This window comes from Octopus sinensis, linkage group LG8 (genome assembly GCF_006345805.1).
Source record: "Octopus sinensis linkage group LG8, ASM634580v1, whole genome shotgun sequence".
Lineage (NCBI taxonomy): Eukaryota > Metazoa > Mollusca > Cephalopoda > Octopoda > Octopodidae > Octopus > Octopus sinensis.
Genome location: NC_043004.1, coordinates 31,601,289 through 31,626,877, shown reverse-complemented (window position 1 = coordinate 31,626,877; position 25,589 = coordinate 31,601,289). Strand labels below are relative to the sequence as shown.

General features: G+C 37.7%; 1 protein-coding gene across 3 annotated transcripts in view; it reads left to right on the top strand.

Annotated features, from left to right (window-relative positions):
• Positions 1 to 2,473: 2,473 nt before the first annotated feature.
• Positions 2,474 to 25,589, top strand: part of LOC115214785 (corticotropin-releasing factor receptor 2) — a 114,186-nt gene continuing 91,070 nt past the window's right edge. For all 3 annotated transcript variants that reach the window (XM_029783816.2, XM_036505314.1, XM_036505312.1), the window contains exon 1: positions 2,474 to 2,897. In XM_029783816.2, coding sequence (XP_029639676.1) covers positions 2,834 to 2,897 — 64 coding nt within the window. In that variant the 5' untranslated portion in view covers positions 2,474 to 2,833. The remainder of the gene's footprint in view (positions 2,898 to 25,589) is intronic.

The window sequence follows — 25,589 nt, the reverse complement described above, 5'->3', positions numbered from 1 at the left end:
GGTGAGATAATAAAGAAATGAAGAGAGGGAAAGTGCACTGGTTTGAGGTCAGTCAGGATAAATTGATAGAAGGAACGGGGAGGTGAGGGTGATAGAGAGAAAGACATAAGGGTGTAAAGGGTAAAGGAGTATTAGGTAGAAGGAATGGGGGGTGAGGGTGATAGAGAGAGAAAGATATGAGAGTGTAAAAAGATGAGAGGGTAAATAGTAAAGGAGTGTCAAGTATGTAGTGATAGAGTCTAAGTGAGGGGCAGAGAGCGGAGTAGTAAAATGGTGGAATGAAGAATTTGGGAATATTGGTTAGTTTACTTAGAGGAAAGGTCAGTGCTTAGTAGTAGAAGAATATATATATATAAGTGAAGATGTATACACATGCATATATTAAACATGCGTATAAATATTTATACGCATCAACACCGACACATACAACACGTACTCATACGTATATGCATATACGCACACCCATATATACGTGTATCTGTATGTATTATCACCCCTGCACATGCAGGTATATATACCTTGCATACATACATACACACAGACACGCACACATAGACACACAGATACCCGTACATATGTACGTACGCACATAATATAAATACAATTAAATGATTGGGATATTCATGTATAAAAGAGGAATTAGATAGGAATTAGGAGTTAAAATGTAGATTTATAAGGTTATTGGGATTACCTAAGGGGTATTGTGGAAATATACCGTATGGTCATTTAGGCATTTGGATTTGTGGCAGAATTTGAATGTGTGAAAAAAGCGGTGGTTGCATGTGCTTAGTGCCTCATTATGTTTATTTAGCAGTGTTGGAGAGTTGTACTTTATTATGTGAAGCGCCTCCTTCAGGCAAAGCTTGCAGGTTGAGCGTTGACCTCGGTAGGGAAGCCTTGGATCCAGTATGGACAATGATAAAGTATAGGGTATATTTGTATTTTTGAGATGATTTATGTGGTTGGCGAGTGTTGTAGATTTACTATGTTTATCGTATTTAAAAGAATGGAGGTGAGCGGCATATCTTAAATACTACTGGAACTTACTCACAAGGTACAAGGATCTTATATGTATACCATTCTGCCTAAATAATGGAACTGAAGATGCAATATCTCACGTCTATTTTCATTCCTCCACTTCACTATCTATTTCATATCTTATCTAGAATAACTGTTATTGAACCATTTTCTCACACCGTTTCCGATGAAGGGATATATAAAATATCCCGGAAACAGCTGTAAGACCTATTTATAAATGTTCTGAAATCTTTCACAGCCTTGGGTTTTTATCTCATTCTGTTTATATATATATAATATGAACAATGTTTGTATAAATACATATACATATATCATTTACATGTTTTAGTCATTAGGCTACGGTTATGCTGAGGCACCGTCTTGAAGAATTTTCAGTGGAATGAATCGATCACAGTACTTACTCATTTAATCTATCGCACTTCTTTTGCCGAACCGCTTGTTCACTGGGACGTAAACACAGCAGCACCGATTGGGAAGCAAAATTCGTTGGGGAACAAAATTCTAACTAGACAACCACACACACAAGCACAAACACACTCACACACACACACAAACATACACGACGTGCTTCTTTCAGTTTCCCTCTACCAAATCCATTCAAAAGGCTTTGGTCGGCCCAAGGCTATAGTAGAAGACACTTGTCCAGTGAGACTGAACCTGGAACCATGTAGTTGGTAAGCAAGCTACTTACCACACAGCCACTCTTGCACCTATATATATATATATTATATATATATATATATATATATATATATATATATATATATATATATATATATATATATATATATATATATATATATATATATATATGCATATATATATGTATATATATATATATAATATATATATATATATATATTTACATACATGTGTTTTCATGTTTGGATTAACTTTATATGTATACATACATACATACATACATACATACATACATACATACATACATACATATATATGTACGTTGACAGGTATATATATACACATGCTGCAAAAGTTCACACAGTCATATGCACTTAGATATAAATTGATGCATTGTACATATACGCATGCAAATACACATATAAACATTTACACAAACAAACATACACGCACAATCACATGTCTCTCCATTCATCAACCCATCCTTCTGTTTTATGAACTTCCATGAAACTGTCAATTCGGCTGTCCATCCATCCGCACATCCATCCATCCATCCATCCATCCATCCATCCATCCATCCATCCATCCATCCATCCATCCATCCATCCACATCCATCCATCCATCCATATATGTATGTATGTCTTCATATACACATGGAGGTAAATCTGTGTGTGTATGTATTTGTGTGTATGTGTGTATGCGTGTGTGTGTTTGCATGTGCGTGCGTATCTTTCCGTATGTATGTATAAAGGTGTACACACGCATATGCATGGAGAGGGAGGAGGGGGAGGAGGAGGTGAGGAGGAGGGGAAGAGGAAGAGGAATGCCACACGATGCTATATGAGAAAAAGTTTAATCAGAAAACACGATTGTTAGTCAGTTATAGAAGAAAAGCGATGTGCTTGACATTCTAGACAACAGGCAAACATGATAATGTAACTAAGCGATGTCAGAGACGTTGAGACTCACGTTTATACACGCACTTATATATAGATGTATATATATATATTATATATAAATGTACACACTTTTGCATGCACACGGTTATATACAATGACAGTGGTCGGAACAATGATAGTGAAAGCTACCGTTACATGTAAACGTTCTGCTGTATTTCTAACAATTCTCTTAAACTATTTCTAATACTGTGGAATGGAGAATTTTAATTATTCGAACCTTCTCTGTCGAATTACAGGGGATCGAGGATTCAATGACAGTAAGTGGACTCCTTTATTTATTTATTTATTTATTTATTTATTCATTCATTTATTTATTTGTTTTTCATTTCGTTGACACCCCTCATATTCATTGATTTCGTTTTATTAACAATGCACTCTATCATCTATCTATCTATCTATCTATCTATCTATCTATCTATCAATCTATCTATATGTCTGTCTGTCTGTCTGTCTGTCTGTCTATCTATCTATCTATCTATCTATCTATCTATCTATCTATCTATATGTCTGTCTGTCTGTCTATCTATCTATCTATCTATCTATCTATCTATCTATCTATCTATCTGTCTTTCTGTCTGTCTGTCTGTCTGTCTATCTATCTATCTATCTATCTACTATCTATCTATCTATCTATCTACTATCTATCTATCTAAGTTTTGTCTAGTGAATGTTTTAAAAAAAGATGGGTGAATGTAGCAAGGATGTCACGTATGAATGACGAAGCCACCTTGACTTATGATTCTATGAACCGTAAAATTAATACATGGAGTTGCTTATTTGTAAAAAAATATAACATGTGACTTCGTTGACCGAGGTTACCGTGGTCTTTTCCGTATGCTTTTCTTTCCACGGGTAAAACTCACCTGTCTTCCCCTTTACACTTTACATTGACATTTCTGTGATAACGATCCCTATTGATCGATTTTTTCTTTTTCTTTTTTTTTCTTTTTTTTTGCTTTTCTTTTTCTTTCCATTTACGATCCCTTTTGATCGAAAACCAACCCACCTTTTTTTTATCTCCAAAAAGAAAAGCTCTACCTTGTAATTTGTCCCGTCTGTGTGCAGCCCTGTGTGGCTAATAAAGAAACATATCTATCTATTTATCTATCTATCTATCTGTCTGTCTGTCTGTCTGTCTGTCTGTCTGTCTGTCTGTCTATCTATCTGTCTGTCTGTCTGTCTGTCTGTCTGTGTGCATGTATGCATTCTTTTATTCTTTTATTCTTTTACTTGTTTACTTGGAGCACCGCCTTAAAGGGTCTTTTAGTCGAAGAAATCGACCCCAGGACTTATTCTTTGTAAGCCTAGTACTTATTCTACCGGTCCTTTTGCCGAACCGCTAAGTTACGGAGACGTAAACATAGCAACATCGGTGGGACAAACTGACATGCGCGCGCACACACGAACACATATGACGGGCTTCTTTCAATTTCCGTTTACCAAATCCAGTCGCAAGTCTTTGTCGGCTCGAGTCTATAATAAAAGATATTTGCTCAAGGTGCCACGCAGTTGGACAGAACCTGGAACCATGTGGTTGGGAAGCAAGCTTCTTACCACACAATCACGCCTGCGCCTATACATATATGCCTATCTACATAGGCGTGTATTATATTGTATTATATTTATGTTATTAGGCGGCAAACTGGCAAAATCTTTAGCACGACGGACAAAATGCTTAGCGACATGTCGTCCGTCTTTAGGTTCTGAGGTCAAATGTCGCCGATTTCGACTTTGTGTTTCAACCTTTCGAAGACGACGAAACAAGTACCAGTCGAGCTGGGGTCAGTGTAATCGGCTATCCACCCCAACCAACAAAAAAATTTCCGGTCTAGTGCCTATACTAGAAAGCATTATATGTAGGTATGTATGTATTTATGTATGTATGTATGTATGTATGTATGTATGTAGTATGTATGTATGTATGTATGTATGTATGTCATGTCATTTTTCAGTTTATTTCAAGATTTCTTGGCAATAGAGAAAGAACTGGTTTCTAACCTAGATCCATGGCTACTTCATTGGAATTTCAACGTCAACAACAGGGTATTTTTGTATGTATGTATGTATGTATGTATGTATGTATGTATGTATGTATGTATGTATGTATGTATGTATGTATGTATTTGCATCAGCTCCACTACTTAACTGGTGCTTATTGACCCCAAAAGGATAAAATGCAATCGACGTCGGCGGTATTTGAACCCAGAACCTAAAAATGGGCAAAATGCCGCTAAGCATTTTGTTCGATGCGCTAACAATTCTACCAGCTCACAGACCTACAACAACAACAACAGCAACAGCAACAACAGCAACAGCAGCTATAATAATAATCCTTTCTACTAAAGGCACAAGGCTTGAAATTTTGAGGGAGGGGACTAGTAGATTATATCGACCCCAGTGTTTCTGCCAGCTCGCCGCCTTAATAATAATAATGATAATAAAATGCTTTCTAACTGATGTATCAATACCGGCAGATGACAACGTGTCTCTAAAAGAAATGGAGAAACTCTCAAAATACAAAGACCTGGAAATAGAGGTAACCAGAATGTGGAATCTAAAAACAGAAACAATTCCTATCATAGTAGGTGCATTAGGCATGATAAAAAAATATTCAGGCAAATACATAACAAAAACACCAGGACTTACAAACACATATAACATACAGAAAATTGCACTACTAGGCACTGCACACATCCTACACAGAACACTTTCCATACAATAACCATCAGAGCATCACAACAAATCACAGCACATACCTAAGGCACACAGAGCTGCGCTCGGTAGTGAAGTGAAAGCACGCTCTAAAAATAAAACTACTGAATGATAATAATAATAATCCTTTCTGCTATAGGCATAAGGGCTGACATTTTGGTGGAGCGACTCGTCGGGTACATAGACCCCAATGCTCAACCGGTACTTATTTCATCGACCCCGAAAGGATGAAAAGCAAAAAGAATAATGATAATACGATACCTAGTGAAAACGTGACACCCCGAAAAACCATCTAAGAAACAACATGGAGAACAAAGATTAAACAATAGGAAAATTAAAACGATGCATGAGTGATACCTCAGAGAAATCAAAAGGAAAGACAAGACCAACACCTGGAGGTGGCTAAGGAAAAGTGATCTGAAAGGATGCACTGAGACATTGATATGCAGCACTCAAGAATAAGCTCTGAAAACTAATTACACCAAGTTTCAGTGAATCGCTCCTTTGTAGGATGTGTAGCAACAAAATCGAAACAATCATACGTATTGTAAGTGAGTGTAGCCAACTGACTAGAAAGGAATACAAAAGGAGACACGTTAACGTGGCAAAGTTTGTTCACTGAAGATTGTGTAAGAAGTATGGTCTTGAACGAACACAGAAATAGTACGAACATAAACCAGAAGGCGTCACCGACAATAGTGAAAGTAGGATCTCACGGGACTTTGCAATCCAATGTGACTCAGCGGGTGATGCCCCGAGACCGGATATTGTTGTAGTGGATAAAAGGAAGAAAGCAACTAAGGTCATAGATACTCACCATATTTGGGAACGCACGCGTGGGTGACAAAGAGCTGGAACAGGCTGAAAAATACAAACTACTAAAGGACAAAATTGCATGAAGATATGCAATGAAGAGAGTAACTGCCATCCCAGCAGTTGCAGAGGCTCTGGGAGCACTAATAACCTGGTTTGGGAAACATGTTGGAGAAATTGGAATTGATATGAGGGGAAATCATGCTCAGAACATGCTTTGTTTGGGACAGTGAGGATTTTGCGATGGGTACTTGGTGTGGAAAGAGACCCAGTGAAACCTTTGACAACAAGTTGTTGTCCGCTCTTTCAGAATTAACCGGAGTGAGTAAAATCGAGGGCTCTGAGAAGTAAAATGGAAATAATAAAATAATAATGTCGATAATGACGACGACGACAACAACAACAACAACAACAACAACAACAACAGTAGATTCAAATTTTGGCTCAAGGTCAGCAAATTCGGTGGTGGGGGGTAAGTTGATTACATTGACCCTAGTACTCAGCTGATACTAATTTTTATCGACCTTGAAAGGATGAAAGGCAAAGTCGACCTCGTTGAAATTTGAACTCAGAACAAAAGGACTGACGAAATGCTGCCAAGTATTTTGCCCGGCGTGCTAACGATTCTGCGAGCTCACCACCTGAATGATTCCCTCTCAGTTTAGTATTAAGGAAGGCAAAGGCAGGATATCAGTTCAGAAATAGTAATGGAAAAATTAACCATTTGCTCCACATGGATGATCTGAAGCTTTTTAGTAAGAATGAAAAAAAGATAGATTCCTTAATACAGAATGTAAGACTCTTCAGTAAAGGTATAGACATAGAATTTGGCATAGATAAGTGTGCAATATTAGTCATGAGAAGGAGACAAGTAGTCAACAGCGAAAGTATCCAATTACCAGATGGCCAGACATTATAATCGTTGAAAGGAGGAGAGAGTTATAAGTATCTAGGAGTATTAGAATCTGACAGAGTACTAATTACAGAAATGATAACGAAAATTGAGAAGGAGTACATTAGAAGGGTAAGGAAGCTAATGATGTCAAAGTTAAATGGTCCGAATCTAGTGAAGGCTGTAAATACTTGGGAAGTATCGTTACTTAGATATTCAGTAGCTTTGGTAGATTGGACAAAAACTGAATTAGCAAAGCTAGACAGAAGAACTAGGAAGGAATTCAATATGAATGGAGGACTTCACCTAAGGGCAGGAGTAGCAAGATTATACCTACTTAGAAAGGAAGGTGGAAAAGGGTTAATATCAGCAGAAGACTGTGTGGGGTTATCTATGTAGGTATTAGTAAAGAAGAAAGGCGGTGAGCTGGTAGAAACGTTAGCACGCCGGGCGAAATGCTTGGGAGTATTTCGTCTGTCGCTACATTCTGAGTTCAAATTCCGCCGAGGTTGACTTTGCCTTTCATCCTTTCGGGGTCGATTAAATAAGTACCAGTTACGCATTGGGGTCGATATAATCGACTTAATCCGTTTGTCTGTCTTTGTTTGTCCTCTCTGTGTTTAGCCCCTTGTGGGTAGTAAAGAAATAAGTATTAGTAAAGAAAATTTATTAAAAGCTGTTAGAATCACAAAAATAAAAACGATTTCTTTTATTATCCACAAGGACCGAGAACATTTAGGATAATACAAAGACAAAAGACAGCAGGAATTTACATAGACACAAGTGTAAACAATAGAAGCAAATCTATAACAGCAATATTCCCCAACAGAAAAGTAGTAATAACCATGGGTAATCAAGGAACCCGCAAATCTTGGATCAGCTCAACGCTCACATGCAGCTAGCCATCACTTCCCATATTTCGTCAGCTGTTATCGGCCTTTCGTAAAATTCTGCATCCTCATCTGGGAACTGCGGCAGGCCATCGAATTAGGCAGTAAAGCCTACCTTTATCTTCGGTCCCCCGTCCACCCAAAACAGTTGAGCGAAGTGACTCTGTAAAACCGAACACATTAACTTGGCCTCGTGTCGCTTGTGCCCCTTCCGATCCGTCAAAGACTGAATTGTGGATTTGTTGCCATGTTGCGCCTCTGCTAGCCGGGCCCACCGAACGGCTTTCCCTCAACATGTCTTAGAGCACTCGCCCTAGCCCTGACACCACAGCGTTGAAGAATTACTAGTACGTCACTCGCAGTAACTTTCTTAAGCGCCTCCTCTAGGTTCCTAATTAGCTCTCCCTCTAGTCTAGAATTCTCAGTTGCTATTTCCTTACTAATCCTTGTCAACTCTAATGTAATCAACCTTTCCAGGGTTCAACCCCATTACTTGTTGACGATTGCCCACGTCATCGTCCGCCTGACTAGATCTCTAATCTGGTCTCTGTATGTAAACTTTGTGCGCTGGGAAAGACTCATTCACTTTCCAGTAACCAGGTCCCTGCCTATGCAATCTGTCTAGGTCAACTGTACAAATCACAAATTTGTGATCTGTGTAGCCGACTAAATAGACGCGTGAACAAATTATGCTATCCATACCTACTAACCTCAGAATAATCTGTCTAGATACGATCTAGACGACCCAATGCAGTTTGCCGATGTCCATATTGGCGCATTGTATCCCCACCTTCTATTGGCTACTATCCGTACACAATCTAGATGTGCATCCAAATTGGCATTCTAATCACCAACTAACATAAAGACCGGAACGTCCCAAGCAAAACCTATAGACACCCAAAAAATTCTGATGACTCTGCTCTTGCTGGGGCACAGATACATCCTAGTCTGAAGGTACCTCCCTTTGCTACTGCTCACGTCCAGGACCATTAACTTACCGTTCGGGTCCAGGAAGATTACCGTTTTTCCGAAACAACACTGCTACTCCTGCCGTTTAGATCAATGATGCGTTGATCTCAGTCATCGAAAATAGCCGTTAGAATGTGTCGGATATTCTGGTCTTACTGATAGGTATCAAATCTTGAGTTTATTGAGTTGGCACCCCTACTTCCAAGGTGATTATAGGCTATATTCATTTATACAACCCACTCTTAAAGCTGCTGTGTTAGGAGGAACGATGGGAAGAAGATAAGAAGCTACCTATCTTAATTTTCTTGTAAGCGATTGGGTCTCTCAAAAATTCTTTTTTGTGCGGGGTTCCATGAAGAGGTCTTGATGTAACTTGTGTGAGACTATGAGACATGGGTTCCCGGCGTCATGTTGTAAGCTTTCTCTCATTTCTCTATATCTGTTTATTGATATCCTGGCCAGTGTGAGGTCCTTTGGGACTATCACCGCTTCTTTTGTTGAAAACCTACCCTCTGTCCCTATATCTCCACTTAGTGCTATGTTTTTATGTAACATGGCAGTTCTTCTTTTTCCTTCTTACCAGTACAAAGTTGGATGTTGGAGCAATTTGTTGTTGTGGGTGGAATTGTGTCTGCTGTTTTTGTTTTGGTTGTTGTTGGGTTTGTATGCTTGTCTGTTGCTGCTGTTTTTCAAGAACTTTCTTTGTACGTTTAATACTCAGCCGTTTAGTTGAAGAGTTGGTCTCTCTCTCTCTCTCCTCTCTCTCTCTCTCTCTCTCTCTCTCTCTCTCTCTCTCTCTCTCTCTCCCTCTCTCTCTCTCTCTCTCTCTCGCAATTACTCTTAAGTCGATAACTGATAGAAATATAAACAGCTTTTAAAAACATCCAGCTTGAACTACGTTTAAAGGAAGTCATGGAAATAATAAACAACAGTACACCATTATCATGAGTGGTGTATAAACAAACAGGAAGTCAGATATTTGGGGACACAGTAGAGATATTAAATTATACAGCGCTACAATGCGCGCACGCGCGTATGTGTAAGCGTGTATGAGTGCATGTGTTTGAATGCTGTATGTATGTCTATGTAGCATTGTGTGTGTATGCATGTATATATATATATATATATATATACTCTTTCACTCTTTTACTTGTTTCAGTCATTTGACTGCGGCCATGCAGGAGCACCGCCTTTAATCGAGCAACTCGACCCCGGGACTTATTCTTTGTAAGCCCAGTACTTATTCTATCGGTCTTTTTTGCCGAACCGCTAAGTGACGGTGACATAAACACACCAGTATCGGTTGTCAAGCAATGCTAGGGGGACAAACACAGACACACAAACACACACACACATACACATATATACATACATATATACAACGAGCTTCTTTCAGTTTCCGTCAACCAAATCCACTCACAAGGCTTTGGTCGGCCCGAGGCTATAGTAGAAGACACTTGCCCAAGGTGCCACGCAGTGGGACTGAACCCGGAATCATGTGGTTGGTAAACAAGCTACTTACCACACAGCCACTCCTGCGCCTATATATATATATATATATATATATATATATATATATACACACACATATATATATATATATACATATATATATGTTACTATAATTTACTACAAATTGCACCTTCCAATTTGACACCAAACGTTTAACAGCGAATGTAAACGTTGCATCTCCACAGTATGCGCGTGGACAGTAAAAGAGAGGACAGCTGTATGTTTCGACTCTTGTTGGATTCGTCATCATCAGCAGTGTATCTTATTTAAGTATCCTTGAACAAGTTGCTTAAAAACCCATTCATATTAGGGCCAGGGTACATTTGGTAGACCAATTTTCATATTTAACATTTTTATCTGGCAGTGAGATCGAACATAAGATTACAGGTTGTCAGATCGATAGAGATCTATTCTACATTATAGCAATAATACGTTCGTTTTATTGTAATTCATATTACAGTGTACAATATTTTATATTCATTACGGCCAATCTTACCAATCGGTTTTGTACAGGGTATTTAACCGGGTGTTAAATAATAGCTCGGTTATGTAACACCATATGATCATCAGGGTCAGCTGGAGTGGGAAAAAAATGTGATCACTACTCTCTGCTATTGGAGGTGAAAAAATACATACGGCTTGCACTCACAATCTGGATGTGTTTTTTGGTACCCCAAGCAACTACGAACGGCAACGAACACTACAAAGAGTAAAATAATAGGTCTGTTACTGAACAACTGTCACAAAGGATGTGTATTAAGTAAAGTAAGTTTGTGCAGAACTTACCACATACTTTCCTTTTCATTGTGTAATCTGGTGAACAGTATATCGTACCAGACACGAAAGGTTGTATGTTAAGGGAAATAGTGATACTAAACTCAAACAAACTAATGTTGATCCCACTTACTATTGCAATTGACATAGTATGGAAAGAGCTTGTTCTCGAAGTTTGTTTAATAATACAAACATGTGTCTAAGTTAATCGCAGACAAAAACCGGATCACATAAAATAGCATATAGAACTGCCATGTGACTCATCGATCTACCAACTTCAATGGTTGTTTTGATAGCATCGAATTTAGGATACAGCTTTCTGTGACTGGTAGCATACAGCAAGACTAAATAATCCAGCCCCAAAAAAACATAAATACATTTTGTTATTCTCATCGCATACAGAAAAACGAAGTCGCTCATCCTGATATGTGGGCCACTCGTCAATGGATAACACCCCAACCATCACTTTCCTACATAAATAACTTCATAATAAACAGTATTTAACTCTTTGAATCCGCAAGAATGCTTTAGCGAGTGCGATTTCGTTTGACAATACATTTGGAAGACTCGAAAGCTAGAGACCACATAGTTTTGTGTTCAAGGCTAAAGATAACGATGTTTCTGCCAATTCCATGTAGCTGCTCGACTTTGCGTCTTCCAGGGGTATAATAGTCTAAAATAATCTGACCTGCAAAAAAGTATTTTCGCGAATTCAAGGAATAAAATCAGACATATGCTAGCTGGAATCGTTAGACTAATATACCGTGCATTTAGTCGGTGAAATGATTAAATACTGAATACATATGGCGAAAACTCTAGAGTCTTTGACTTGCTTGAATTGACTCCTTGAGAGACTTCCATTTATTACACATTAGCTAATTTAATTTCGATGAACACAAATGTGATTGCATAAAAACTTGAAATACACCGTCAAATCATTTCTCGACTAACAATTTCCTCCTTCGAAGTAAGTTGATTGAAAATATCCGGAGACTATTGATATAGTTTGACGGTTTGGATAGGATTTTTTTTTTTTTCTTTCAGAACATGAATTTTTCATTCTACTAAGAATTCAAATATCTTAAGATTGTAGCATAGTAACTATTACCGATTTATTAACAGACATGTTTATAGCTAAGATATAGCTATTATAAACTCTTTCCTTGCGTTATACATAGCTTCTATTGTTACACGCTGTGATAAATCAGATAAGCGATAGTAAGGTGTTAACAACAATAATTGATTAAGTTAAGAGACTTCATACTCTATAGCTGATTCATTAAATACATACCTATTTCTTTATTACCCACAAGGGGCTAAACACAGAGGGGACAAACAAGGACAGACATAGGTATTAAGTCGATTACATCGACCCCAGTGCGTAACTGGTACTTAATTTATCGACCCCGAAAGGATGAAAGGCAAAGTCGACCTCGGCGGAATTTGAACTCACAACGTAACGCAGACGAAATACCGCTAAGCATTTCGCCCGGCGTGCTAACGTTTCTGCCAGCTCGCCGATACCTCGTATATTTTATTAGTTAATACAGTTATTAACTTTTTATATTTTTTGTAGCTGCTTGCAAAACGCGCACCAACAGATATGGAGAACCTCAAGTTTACGTCTGATTTCACCAGCCAGTAGCCTACTTTGATTATGACTGGCGGCCCGTGATTTTCCTACTTTGTAGAAATTTTTTTTCTACAATTTTTCGGTGATCTTCTAGTTGATGTCACATGCATATATATATATATATATAATATATATATAATATATATATATATATATATAATATATATATATATATATATGTGCATGTGACACATACACACACACACACATACACACACACACACACACGCACACATACCTGGAATCAGGTGCCTTTAGGCTCTTTAGGAAACCAAATGAGAAGTTGTTTTACATTAACACAGATTCCTGCCATCCAGCAATAGTTTTCAGGAACCTGGTTAAGGGTGACAGCAGGAGAATCTCCAGCTTGTCTTCAAGCAAAGAGATCACTGATGCTGCTGCTCCATGCTACAACCGGGCTCTGGATAATATTAGTTAGGTGCCAGATCCTAGCCCCCATCTAAGAGAAAGCGCCACTGGAAAGTATTGTGGTTCACACCGTCATTCTTTTTAAATGTTAAAACCAGAGTAGGTAAGATTTTCCTAAGTTTAGTTGATTGATACTTCCCCCAGACTAATAGATTTAACAAAATATTTAATAGATATACCCTGAGATTATCCTTTAGTTGTGCACCTAGTGTAAAAAAATATTTTAGTAGGTAGACTCATACCCGAGGCTGAGGCAGGACCTCATTCAGGAGTAACACAATTTGTCCACTAAACGGCCACTGCAATACGGAAACAGTTGTTTACGAGGCAGAAGTAACAGCAACTGGATCCAGTGGACAACCGACTGTGCAGAAGAATGTGGGGGCAACGGAAGGCCCCTTCAGAACCCACTTTAAAAACAGGTCCTCATTCAACATCCCAGAGAGATGTAACGCCCCAACACTAGCCAAGCACGTTTGGACTTTGAAAGAAAACACCACGGAGTACAGCATAAAGTGGAAGATCCTAGAAAGATGCAAATCGTACTTCACACAAATTGTACCCCACATATACACAAACTCCACACACACACACATCACACACCGCACGCTAACATAACCCTCTACTTCCCACAACTTTATCCTTTACAGAAAGAAAACAGACCAACGAACACAGCTATATATACCTACACCACCGGAAAAAAAATTATACATATGACACCGCTACACATACCACACATCCCATCTCCATAGGAGCACCACATTAATAATACACACTTCAAGATAACTTTGCCGGCTTCAAAGCATACCCAACCAAGGGACATAACTCCTAAACTAATCCTTTGGCCCCCTTTTTCGTTTCACCACCTTTTTCACAGCACCCGCTGACCGGTTGTGCTAATCCACCTCCGACAATAAGGGGCAGGCACCATATTCCCATCCACATCGACTAACTCTGATGAGCGTAAAGTTATATAATCGGGATGTTACCTAATACTCCATTGTATTCTTAACGCGAAACCGATTGGTAAGCCCAACTGTGATAGATATTTAATACTATACCCTCTCTACTGATAGATATACGAGTGCATCTTTTCCTTGACTTATGGTCTCTTAGACGACTCACGTGTATACACACACACAGGGTGATAGATAGATAGATAGATAGATAGATAGATAGATAGATAGATAGATAGATAGATAGATAGATAGATAGATAGATAGATAGATACGACGGGCTTCTTTCAGTTTCAGTCTACCAAATTTACTCACAATGCTTTAATCGGCCCGAGACTACAGTAGATGACACTTGCCCAATGTGCCACGCAGTGAGACTGAATCCAGAACCATGGTTGAGAAATAAGCTACTTACCACACACCACGCCTGCACCTATGGATTAAGTTATCAAGAATTTTATTTGAACTTTCTGGTGATTGTAGTAGATCATTTGGAATTTATTGTTTCAGACGTTGCTCATTTTTCATGCATCTGTTTTCCAAAAACGAAAACGAAAAACAATCACAAAGATCGCCAGAAATAATAATGCATTTACATTACAAACCAAAATACGGCCACCAAACGACATAACGCTAGCGAGCGACTGATGAAAGTTTAAGCCGAGATATAGTCAAGGATTGTCAAGAGATATATTATTTATTCTTTTTTAATATATTCCATTCGTTAAAATCTATTTAAATTTGCTGCTTCCTACCTGTCAATCAAATTTATTGAATCTGTTTCTGCATTTGACCGTTATCTCCTTCAAAATCTAGACTGTCATCGTCATCGTCGTCGTCGTCGTCGTGGTTATCACCATCATCATTATAATGGTAATAATAATAATAATAATAATAATAATAATGATAATAATAATGATGATGATGATATGATGATGATGATGATGATGATGATGATAATGATGATGATAATAATAATGATGATGATGATGAATGATGATGATGATGATGATGATGATGATGATGATGATGAGATGATGATGATGATATGATGATGATGATGATGATAATAATAATGATGATGATGATGATGATGATGATGATGATGATGATGATGATGATGATGATGATGATGATGATGATGATAATGATGATGATAATAATAATAAACTAAACAGTTATTAACTTTATTGATTTTTTCCCTATCATGGTGATGCTCCAGCATGACCACAGCCGCATAGCTGAAACGAAATTGCTTCATTTCAGCAGTAATTTTTCTTCTCTTTTCTTCTTTTTTTTAAAACTTTTTATTTTTATGTGCTGCTGCCCTTTTCCTGCTTTAGATTTTGACCTCTGAAAAAGTATGTCATTTATTTTCTGTTATTAACCTGTTCTTTAACTCCCACGAGCTATGAGAATACGTTCAAACAGTTATCTATCTATCTATCTATCTATCTATCTATCTATCTATCTATCTATCTATCTACACACACACACACACACACACACACACACACACACACACACACACACACACATATATGGGTGTGCGGGTGGTTCGTGGTAGAGTGTAGGCTTGAAGCGTTGAAGACTTCTTCCATTTTTCTGAGCGTCAACTTAATGCATCTTGTTCGTTGTTTTTTAACCTCAACTTTGAATTTTTATATTTTTGTACTTAATATATATATATATGTGTGTGTGTGTATATGTATATGTATATATATAGGCAATTTTGCGGATAAACAAATTAGATGTGTTAAATATAACAGTTTGGGTATGAAATACAAAATATGTATATATGTACACATGCAAAACGAGAGAAAGCTAAAAGGGAAGACTTTCAGACGTTGAATATTTAAGTATAGATATATAGATATTTATATTAATAGATTCAACATACAGAGTACAAACGACAGAGAAAATTAAAGTGGAGAAAGGTATTATAAATCCAATAGCTGTTTCTGGGGGCTCGGAGATCCATCGTAATGCTGTAGCTCATCACAATATGCGGCCGTAAAAGAAAAAATTAAACATTGGTTAAATCGAGCCTTTGTCATCAAGGTAGAGTCCTTACATTTCAGATCTATCTGCATAATTGCCTCGATATCTGCTCAACTTGACCCCTCTTATAGCCATTATTTACCCCGTGAGATTCATCCCTTGTAAAGTCATTAGAGTTTAAGATCGAACTATTCGAGCACTACTAAGTGTCTTATATACTGAAAATCTCAGGAACTCATCTGCTGACTACATATACAGCCTTAGGGCTGAAACCTATTTAAAAAGTAATATACTTTTCTAGTTGCATTTTTGTAAATGGAACAAGATTAAAAGTCGTTGGCAGCCTTGTTTACCTAGAAGGCACACTGTCAAGAGATGGTAGTCTTAGTGCAGAGATATACTATTGAATAGGGAAGCGAGAATAGGCGGATAGAGGTATTTCCCTGCAGACAAAAACCAGTGTCTATAAAGCGTGTGTATTGTCTGCAATTCTTTATACAAGTGAGACATGGACCACTTACAAGCCTTATATAAAAATGCTGGAGAGATTTCATCAAAAGTGCTTCAGGCGTATCTTAGGAGTCAAGTGGGAATGTTTCATACCAGATACAGAGGTTTTGCGCATGACACGTTGCAGCTCAGTTGAACAACATGTTATCTTGGCTCTAATGAGATGGACTAGACATGTTATTAGAATGAAAGACGGGTGTTTGCCAAAGCACCTTTTTTTTATGGTGAGCTCAATTCCGGTAAGCGACCACAACATAATTCGAGGAAAAGGTATAAAGACTGTGTGAAGGAAAACCTAAAGAAGCTAGATATGAACAAAAGTGATTGAGAAAAGGATGTTCTAGATCGGAACAAGTGGAGAGCTGCTGCTAAGACTAATTGCAATGCCTGGGAGGAAAAGATGACTCAGCATTCTGAGCTTAAAAGGGCCTGTCGCAAAGGAACAATTGGAACTGTAAACAACAGTGAACATTGGATATGTATTATATGTGACTGTGTTCTGTTGTCAAAAGCAGGATACGTGAACCATATGAAGTCATATGAAAATCGTAATGTCCAGATAGGTAATGATCTTGGACACCAACCACCTCTTACGTCTTGTGTCATATGTCAAAAAAACTTGTAAAACAATATCTGGACTTAAGAGACATATGCTAGTTCAGAAAAACATTCCTTCAGAATCAGATTCCAAAGGGCAAAGATATAGAAGAAATTTGAATAATATCTGTCTCATGTGTTTTAAATAATAATATTATCAATTTGGAATGGCCTAAACTTAATGACGTCTCCGAGGCGTAAAATGTTTCTTCTCTAAGCATCGTCAAAACTTTCGGTGTCGACAACGAGAACAACAACAGCAGCAGCAACAGCGACAGTAAAAACAACAACAGCACAACAACAACAATAATAACAAAAACAATAATAGCAGCAACAACAATACGAAAGAAATGAAACATTAAAACGCAAATATCGCCACTGCGTCATTTGCGTCAGCGGCGAGAAATATGGAAAGTTTCCACATAGATGAAGAAGATAGAAAATTAGCAATAAAAATTGTAAAAAGAGATGGGAGATGGGTAGCTCTAAACCCTCCATCGGAGGTGATAGAAAATATCGCAAAATGCACGGTTATATACTGTTGCATCGGAGTTAAGTCTCGGCGGTTGGAAAATGCTTCCGAGATCGAAGTACAAAAATGTGTTGGGCGCGTGTGGGAACAGAAGATCTACATCACATGAGGAAAGAAGTTTGGGACCATTGAGGTGAGATTTGGGACAGAAGAAGAAACTAGATGTAATTCCGCAACTACTTTGAGGAATGACAACTTTTTTTATCCCCGGCTATCGCGGCCAACATCTTGCCAAGATTAGGGTGCCGAGTGTGCCGCCAGAAATATCCATTACCTGGTTAGTGGCGGCCATTTTGGCAGGTTGAGAAGAAGATGAAGTCACAATACTGGAGGTCAAGAAACTACCTAAGCATAACTGGTTAGGTATAGGTATGGAACTGACCTTGCAATAAAAACGGGACCATATCGACCAGCTGCCCGATCTAATCGATCTCCCGGATGGTACTCACCTGTCAGTGTTCGAGGAGGGTAGAAAGCCAAGATGTCACAAATGTGGATCTGTAAACCACTTAAAGGTTTCCTGCCCCGAAACAATGGAAAATAAAGTCTCACTGCTGCCAGCATTACAAACACCACAAGTGAAAAATCATAAACAAGTGCTCAAGACTCATACACCTTCTCATAAACCCACTCCCAAACCAAGATAAAGAAGGAGTCTACCCCCGGTTGTCATAGAAACGCAAGTTTCTCCTGAATTTTTTCCTCCCAAACCAACATCAACTGCAATGACATGGAGAAGGAAGAGCTGAACGATCAATAGATCACAGTAACAAAAGCTGATTCTAAGTCTGTAGATATTCTATCAATCCAAGGGTCCTTTTCATTGTGTGTTTTTTCTTCTGCCCAAATTTTATTCCAAAATTCCTGCACTTCTTTTGATGGGACAGACTTTACTGTAACTGGTATCTTCCCTATCTTCCTGTAAAAAGTTTTTGGGGTTATTTTTGAACATGTTGTTGCCCTTGAAGAATCTAACGCGCTTTTCATACCTTGCTATGCGAGCAGCTTTAGCACATATGTTTTGCTTGATGGTTTCTATGGTTGTATCAATGTCAAATATGGTTTTCATATTATATTTTTTATTTAATTTCGGGTTTTTGTAGGTTTGATAGTCTTGTTAAACTTATTGTTTTTCAAACATTCTATGTCAGACCTAAGTAGCTTAATTTTGTGTTGAATACGCTCTTACCAAGAAGGCTTTTTGTGGGAATGTTGTCACTTTCTAATCTTTTTACCGCATAGAATTGTTGAGATTTTCGCGATACACACATTCTTTGTTTTGTCCTGTACTGTCGACAATATTTTTCTTAATGTAGACCCTTGTGGTTAATAAAAAATTTCATCTTCCGACTGGGTCTCAACCAGAGACCTAAGGCACGTATATATTAGATGGAGAAGAACTTCCCTAAGAGTGTGGACGGTTGATGTCAACCCAATTTTTTGATTGTTGGTTTCACAGAAATCTGGTCAAAAAAGTTGTCATTACCTTTCTTGATCATTTCCAGGACACCTACAACAGGGATGCACATTGTGCCCAGATTGGCTATTTCAGGGGAAAAAAAATCATATCTTGGGTTAAAATTATCACCTGATAGCGGTTGAGGGCTCGTTTGAACCACAATTTTAAATGTTATCAGCTGGAACCAAATTTATTTGTTTTTTCTTAGTTTATAGGGGTCTGAATTCAAATAACCAAATCAGAGCATATCGACCAAAATTGCCTTTTTGGTGTATTGCGGTTAAAAATGATTATCTGCAAGATAATATCCATGACATCTTCAGAAGAATGTCCATCATGACGCATCCAGAATTTGCTTCGAAACTTCCCAGCCTAAGTTGTTCTATTTGTAGTGAAGTTGGTCACACAGCTCGTTCTTCAAAACATAAGATGTCTGCTTTGACAGAAGAGCGATCAAGAATTGAATCACTATATTACCGACTGGTCCATGTTACGCATATTTATTGTTTAGCATTGTTGTTTCAATATTTGTTGTGATCAGTCTTCACAATTTAATGCAAATGATTCTGATTTTCTTTGTGAATCATTGGTGGGGGTGGGTGGTTTTCATTGTATTTTTTCTTTTGCGCGGGGAGACTATAGCGAAATTTCAATCCAGGGATTTTCTTTTTGTTATCTCGTGTTTTGGCCCTTCTTCAGTTTCGGCGTAAGCAAGGTAAAATCCTCAAGGTGGAATCAGGCCTTCCTAATCAGATTTTTATACCATAAAGTAGGCTAAATACAAAAAAAAAAGTGCATTTAAGATCAATTATTTCAAGAAGTTTATCAGGTTTTGAATCCATTTTCCTGTTTTTATACTTGTTTAATCACGTTGGGGGTCAATAACTACCGATTTTATCCAATTTTGGTTTGTTTTGATGTTTGGTACCCAAATAGGATTTATACTTTCTGTGTGGTGTTTTAACCCTTTTGAACTAATTTTTCCCCCAGTTTACAAAAAACGCTGAGGATGTCAAATATGTTAGCCCTTAATATGTTAAAATTTGTCATTTAAAAAAAAATTATCAAGTTTGAGGGGGCTTTACCAAAAATGTTTAATGCATCTCGTATTTTCTCAAATTTATGTTGGCCTATGCACTCTAGGCTGTAGCTTGACTGAAAGACAATAAAAATGCTTGCAAATAAGTTCAAACGGAGGCTAAAAAATCTTTTTTGTGAAAGAAAATATGTTCAATCTTATGATAATAAAAAAAATGTAAAGTTCGTTGAATTGGCCAAATTTAAAGAGCTATAAAAATTGAACCGTACATTATTTTAAACTCAGGTTTTTGCTTTGTAATCTCTTGAGTTTAGAGAACCAGAAAATATGCATTTTAAAGATCTGGGGGAAACTTCCAAAAAAATAAATTCCCACTTTGGGCACAATGTGGGATGGTTTGTTTGTTTGTTTTTTTAATTGCCATATCCTAGATATTTCAGTCTCAAGGTCCTTATGTTTTGATAGCTTTTCAAATTCTTTTGCTGCTATGTTTCTATCAGTAGGCACTGTCATATCAATTAACAGGCCTTTTTTGTTTTAGGTCTTTGATGTTGACTTCTGATCAATTAGTATTTATTTGCGTATCTGTATGTATCCTATAATCCCATAGGCTGGTAATTCTCTCCATTAGTGACTTGCTCTGGATGGTATTCATACCAGTTCTTAGGGTGTGGGATAATATAGTGACGGCATACTCTCTAGTGAAAGTATTGGCCAACTCGATCATGCCTGGTTTTATTATGATTAGTTGTTAGGTTGTTGCGCTCATGATCGCGAGATCGTGGTCTAAAGCTCTAGACCGAGTGGTGCGTTGCGTTCTTGAGCAAAACACTTCGATCACTTCGTCACCTGACGTGTGGTACACAGCACATCTGTTCAGGAAGATGGAGGGAGTGAGCTAATGTACGACACATACATTTGATCACTATAAAAAAATCATTTCTGCATGTCATTCGGCATAAGCTGAACACTGTTCGATGGGAGAGTCTATCATCACTACTATTATTATTCCACGACTGTTGGAAAGTGGGGCAGTGTTGCGAAACACCGATAACAGCTGCGGAAATACGGTATGCGATGAGGAGTTGCACAGGGGACAAATCGCCTGGTTTGGATGGTCTGCCCTATAAAGTTTACTTCTGTGTGCCTTTTGGCGGATATCTACCGCAACTGGCGGCCTTTTGGCAGGGGTCCTACAGCAACTGGCAGCAGAACGGAAGAATTCCCAATTCTATGAGTCGAGGAGTGGTGGCACTGTTAAGAAAGGACCCCCAAAAAGGAAATCAAATAGAAGCTTTAGGACCATAACGCTGCTGAAGGCAGACTTTAGCATTTTGGCCAAGGTGTTAACAAAGAAGTTGACGCTCGTCGTCGGGGAGTTGATTGGTGATGCACAAACATGCCTAATCCCAAGCAAATCCATCCACGACAACTTCCACCTCATACGATACATCATAGACAGGGTAAGTTAAGGATCTTGGAATGTGAAGGACCGTGATCAATTTGGATCAATCTAAAGATTTCGATAGGGTCGACCACCAATACCTGGTTTCGACGGTCAGTCCAGTTACTAATAAAAACAAAATCTTAATGTGTTAATCAGGGACCTGAATAGCTAATTGCTTGCTAACGTCATTAGTCTCTGACAGAATCCTGTTTTGGTCTTGACAATTACTTTAATGTCTGAACACAGTGATTTCGGGTTCAATTCCTAGGCAGTGAGTTGGGGAGTCTGCTAACATTCCTGCGACAGACTCTAAAATGAAGTACCAGTTACAGAGTATAACGTACTCTAAAAATACGTACCATATTTATACTCTGTGGCTTGTATTGATCACCTAACATATCTCAGCTTCTGGTTTAAGTTTCTTTTTTTTTTAAACTGAGCAGAACTTTTGAATCAATGGAATCGCATACACGGTGGCCTGTAATTAGTCACTCTTGTACTTCGTATTATGATATGGAAATAACATCAGAAATCAATGTCCTCGTATATTGGCCAGGTCTCGAGAGTTTACTCATCATTCTCAAAAGAATTATAACGAGGAAACCATAAGTTGTTAACGAGAATGAATGATCAAACAAGAAATAAATTAAGAAAGTATTTGTAGATAATGTTCTTACGTGTCTAGAAATTAATGCTTGTAAGTAAATATCGACACTATAAGAAAAATTAAAGAGAGAGAATTTTTATCATTAATTGTTGTCTGTAGAATGAAGATACGACAAAAATGTATTGCATTAAAATGTCCATTACCTCAGAGACTTTCAATGTTGATGAAAAAGAGAGAGGAGGGAGAGGACTTGGTGAATGAAAAATGACATTTGTTTTCCATTTTCTAAGAATACAAAAGTATGCAAAAAGTAAAATATATAAAGAAAAAACTGATAGATTTTTTTATAAAATATAACTGGCAAAAATATAGAGATCGATCAATAGAAAGGCTAACGTCAATACCCCAGAGATTATCTGTTTTAATATTCATGTTTCGTTTAACTTGGACCAAATACAGATAACCCCTACTCTCATTAGTAAGTTAGTGTATGACGTGTTTTTAAGCGATACTGAACAATATGCTGTGTCAGAACAAAAGTGAAATTGTTGGTGTAGCACGTTGACACAAAACTGATTCATGTACATATAACGGAAAGCTAAAATAGAAGATGAAATGTCACCAACATTCCTCTCATTACGTCTAATACATTTAAACATACACAAACACAGATACTTACACATACGCACACACACACACACATCCGCGCGCGCATGCACACACACATTCACATACACAGAAAAATACTGGAATATATTTGAATAACTTACAAGCAAACTATTCATACATCTTTACAAAATCCTTATCGTTTTCACCATTCCCTAGGGTCTCCAATGGAAACTACCCGATGAATAATAATTAAACTTAAAGTGCGAAATAACTAATTGAACGACATTGCAAACATACAGAATGTGTTACATTTTGAAGACAATAGATTTGTTTTATATGAAAAAACAGTAAAACTTCGGAAACGCCAAACCGAATGTAACTGACATTGTTGTACTTTGGTTAACTCAGGTCGGTTCTGACGATACAGACTTTAGTCAAAGAGTTCCAGCCTGACAATCACCATGTTATTTTCAGGCAATGGATCCAAAACCATATTACCAAATGTGTGATTTTTATAAGGCAGTATGGTTTGATTTAAGGGAAATTTAGCTGTTATCCTTAGCATGTCGGACAGCCATACAGAAGCCTCCTGTTTATATCATGTAAAAACGGTTTAATATGAAAGATTATTATTTTTGACGTCTCTATACCACTGTATCTTATTGCTAGCATTTAGTCTCATCTTTCGTTAAAAAAAACTCGGAGAATTGGCTTCCCCGTGTATTTTCCGTGCTTTTATTCGTTGTTCTTCCACCAATAATTGGAATACTATTTTGCGTTATCACTGATTGTTTGAGGGTAAAGTGTTTGGCTACTGAGTCCGTGCAGAACCTATTGGTGATGGAATACCAGTGAAATAAAAGCCATTAACACTATAAAATCCATTATCACTATAAACGGCATTCCCATAATAAAAATCATTCCCATAATATAAGCCATAATCATTATAAATACCATGCCCATATTAAAAACCATTCTCACAATAAAATCCTTTAGCACGACAAAAGCATTATCACCATCCAAGTCATCATCCCTGCAATAAAAACCATTCCCACAATAAATACCATTCCCACATTAAAAGCATTCTCACAATAAACGCCATTATCACTATAAATAATATAAATACCATTTCCATAATAAGAGATATTCCCACATTATAGGCGACCCCCACAATAAAATATTTTCCCACAATAAAAGACATTCTCACATTAAAATTCATTCCAACGAAAACCATTCGTGCTATAAAAGTCATTCTCACAACATACATTAACAGTATAAAAGCCATTATCACTATAAATGCCCCCTCTCTACAACTGCTCACACTCGCTAATAAAATACCGTATATATTTCGTTAGAGACTCTTAAGATTCTTTTGTTGGGATTTAGGACCTTTAGTCAGCTGGGTTTCTGCCTGGGAGAGTTCTTGTCGGTCACTGGTGTTCCGTCACCATATAGGTTCTACACGGACTCATTAGCCAAACACTTTACTTTCAAACAAGTTACCAAATCTATTTATCACTTTACCAGCCACATGATTCCGGGTAAGGGCCCGAAAGCAGTGTAGCAATTCTAGAGGGATAACTCTTCTGGCACATACCGGAAAGATACTTTCAAAAATCATGTTAGATCGTCTTGTTGAGAATGTGTCCACATGTGATTCCTGAAGAACAGTGTGGTTTCAGACCCGAGTGAGGAATAATGAACAGAACATGATATTTTCTGTGAGGCAAGTTCAAGAGAAATGCTTAAAGGAACAAATGCCACTATACCAGATCTTCATAGATTTAACTAAGGCATTTGACACACTGAACAGGAAGCACTGTGGATTGTTTTGTGTAAACTTGATTGTCCAACACATTTTGTGAGCTCAGGTAGTCTTTAATGGTGAGCTATCTCATGACTTTTCGGTGGACAACGGTGTCAAACAGGGAGATATTCTTGCCCCTACACTTTTCTCTATTTATTTTGATGCATTGCTTTGGCATGATTTCAAGGATTGCAACAGGGGAACCGGAATCAGATTTCGGACATCTGGTCGTGTTTTTAAAATACTTTCAAAATACTTGTTAGACTTTCAGAATACTTGTTAGAGAATTACTTCATGCTGATGCTGCTGATTTATTGGCACACTCAGAGGAGAATACGCAACATTTAATGGACAGATTTTCCATTGCATGTGTACATTTCGGACTCACAATTAGTTTGGAGAAAAACAAAGTACTAGGGCAAACATATTCTGAACCAAACATTTTTGTGAATGGAACAAGGTTAGAAGTCGTTGACACCTTTGTTTACCTAGGAAGCACACTGTCAAGAGATGATATTCTTGATGCAGAGATATACTGTCGAATAGGGAAGGGAATTGTTGCATTTGGAAAGCTAGAAAAGCGAGTATAGGCGGATAGAGGTATTTCCTTGAAGACAAAAATCAATGTCTGTAAAGCGTGTATATTGTCTGCACTTTTATATTCAAGAGAGACACGGACCACTTACAAGCGTCATATAAAAATGCTGGAGAGATTTCATCAAATGTGCTTCAGACGTATCTTAGGAGTCAAATGGGCATGT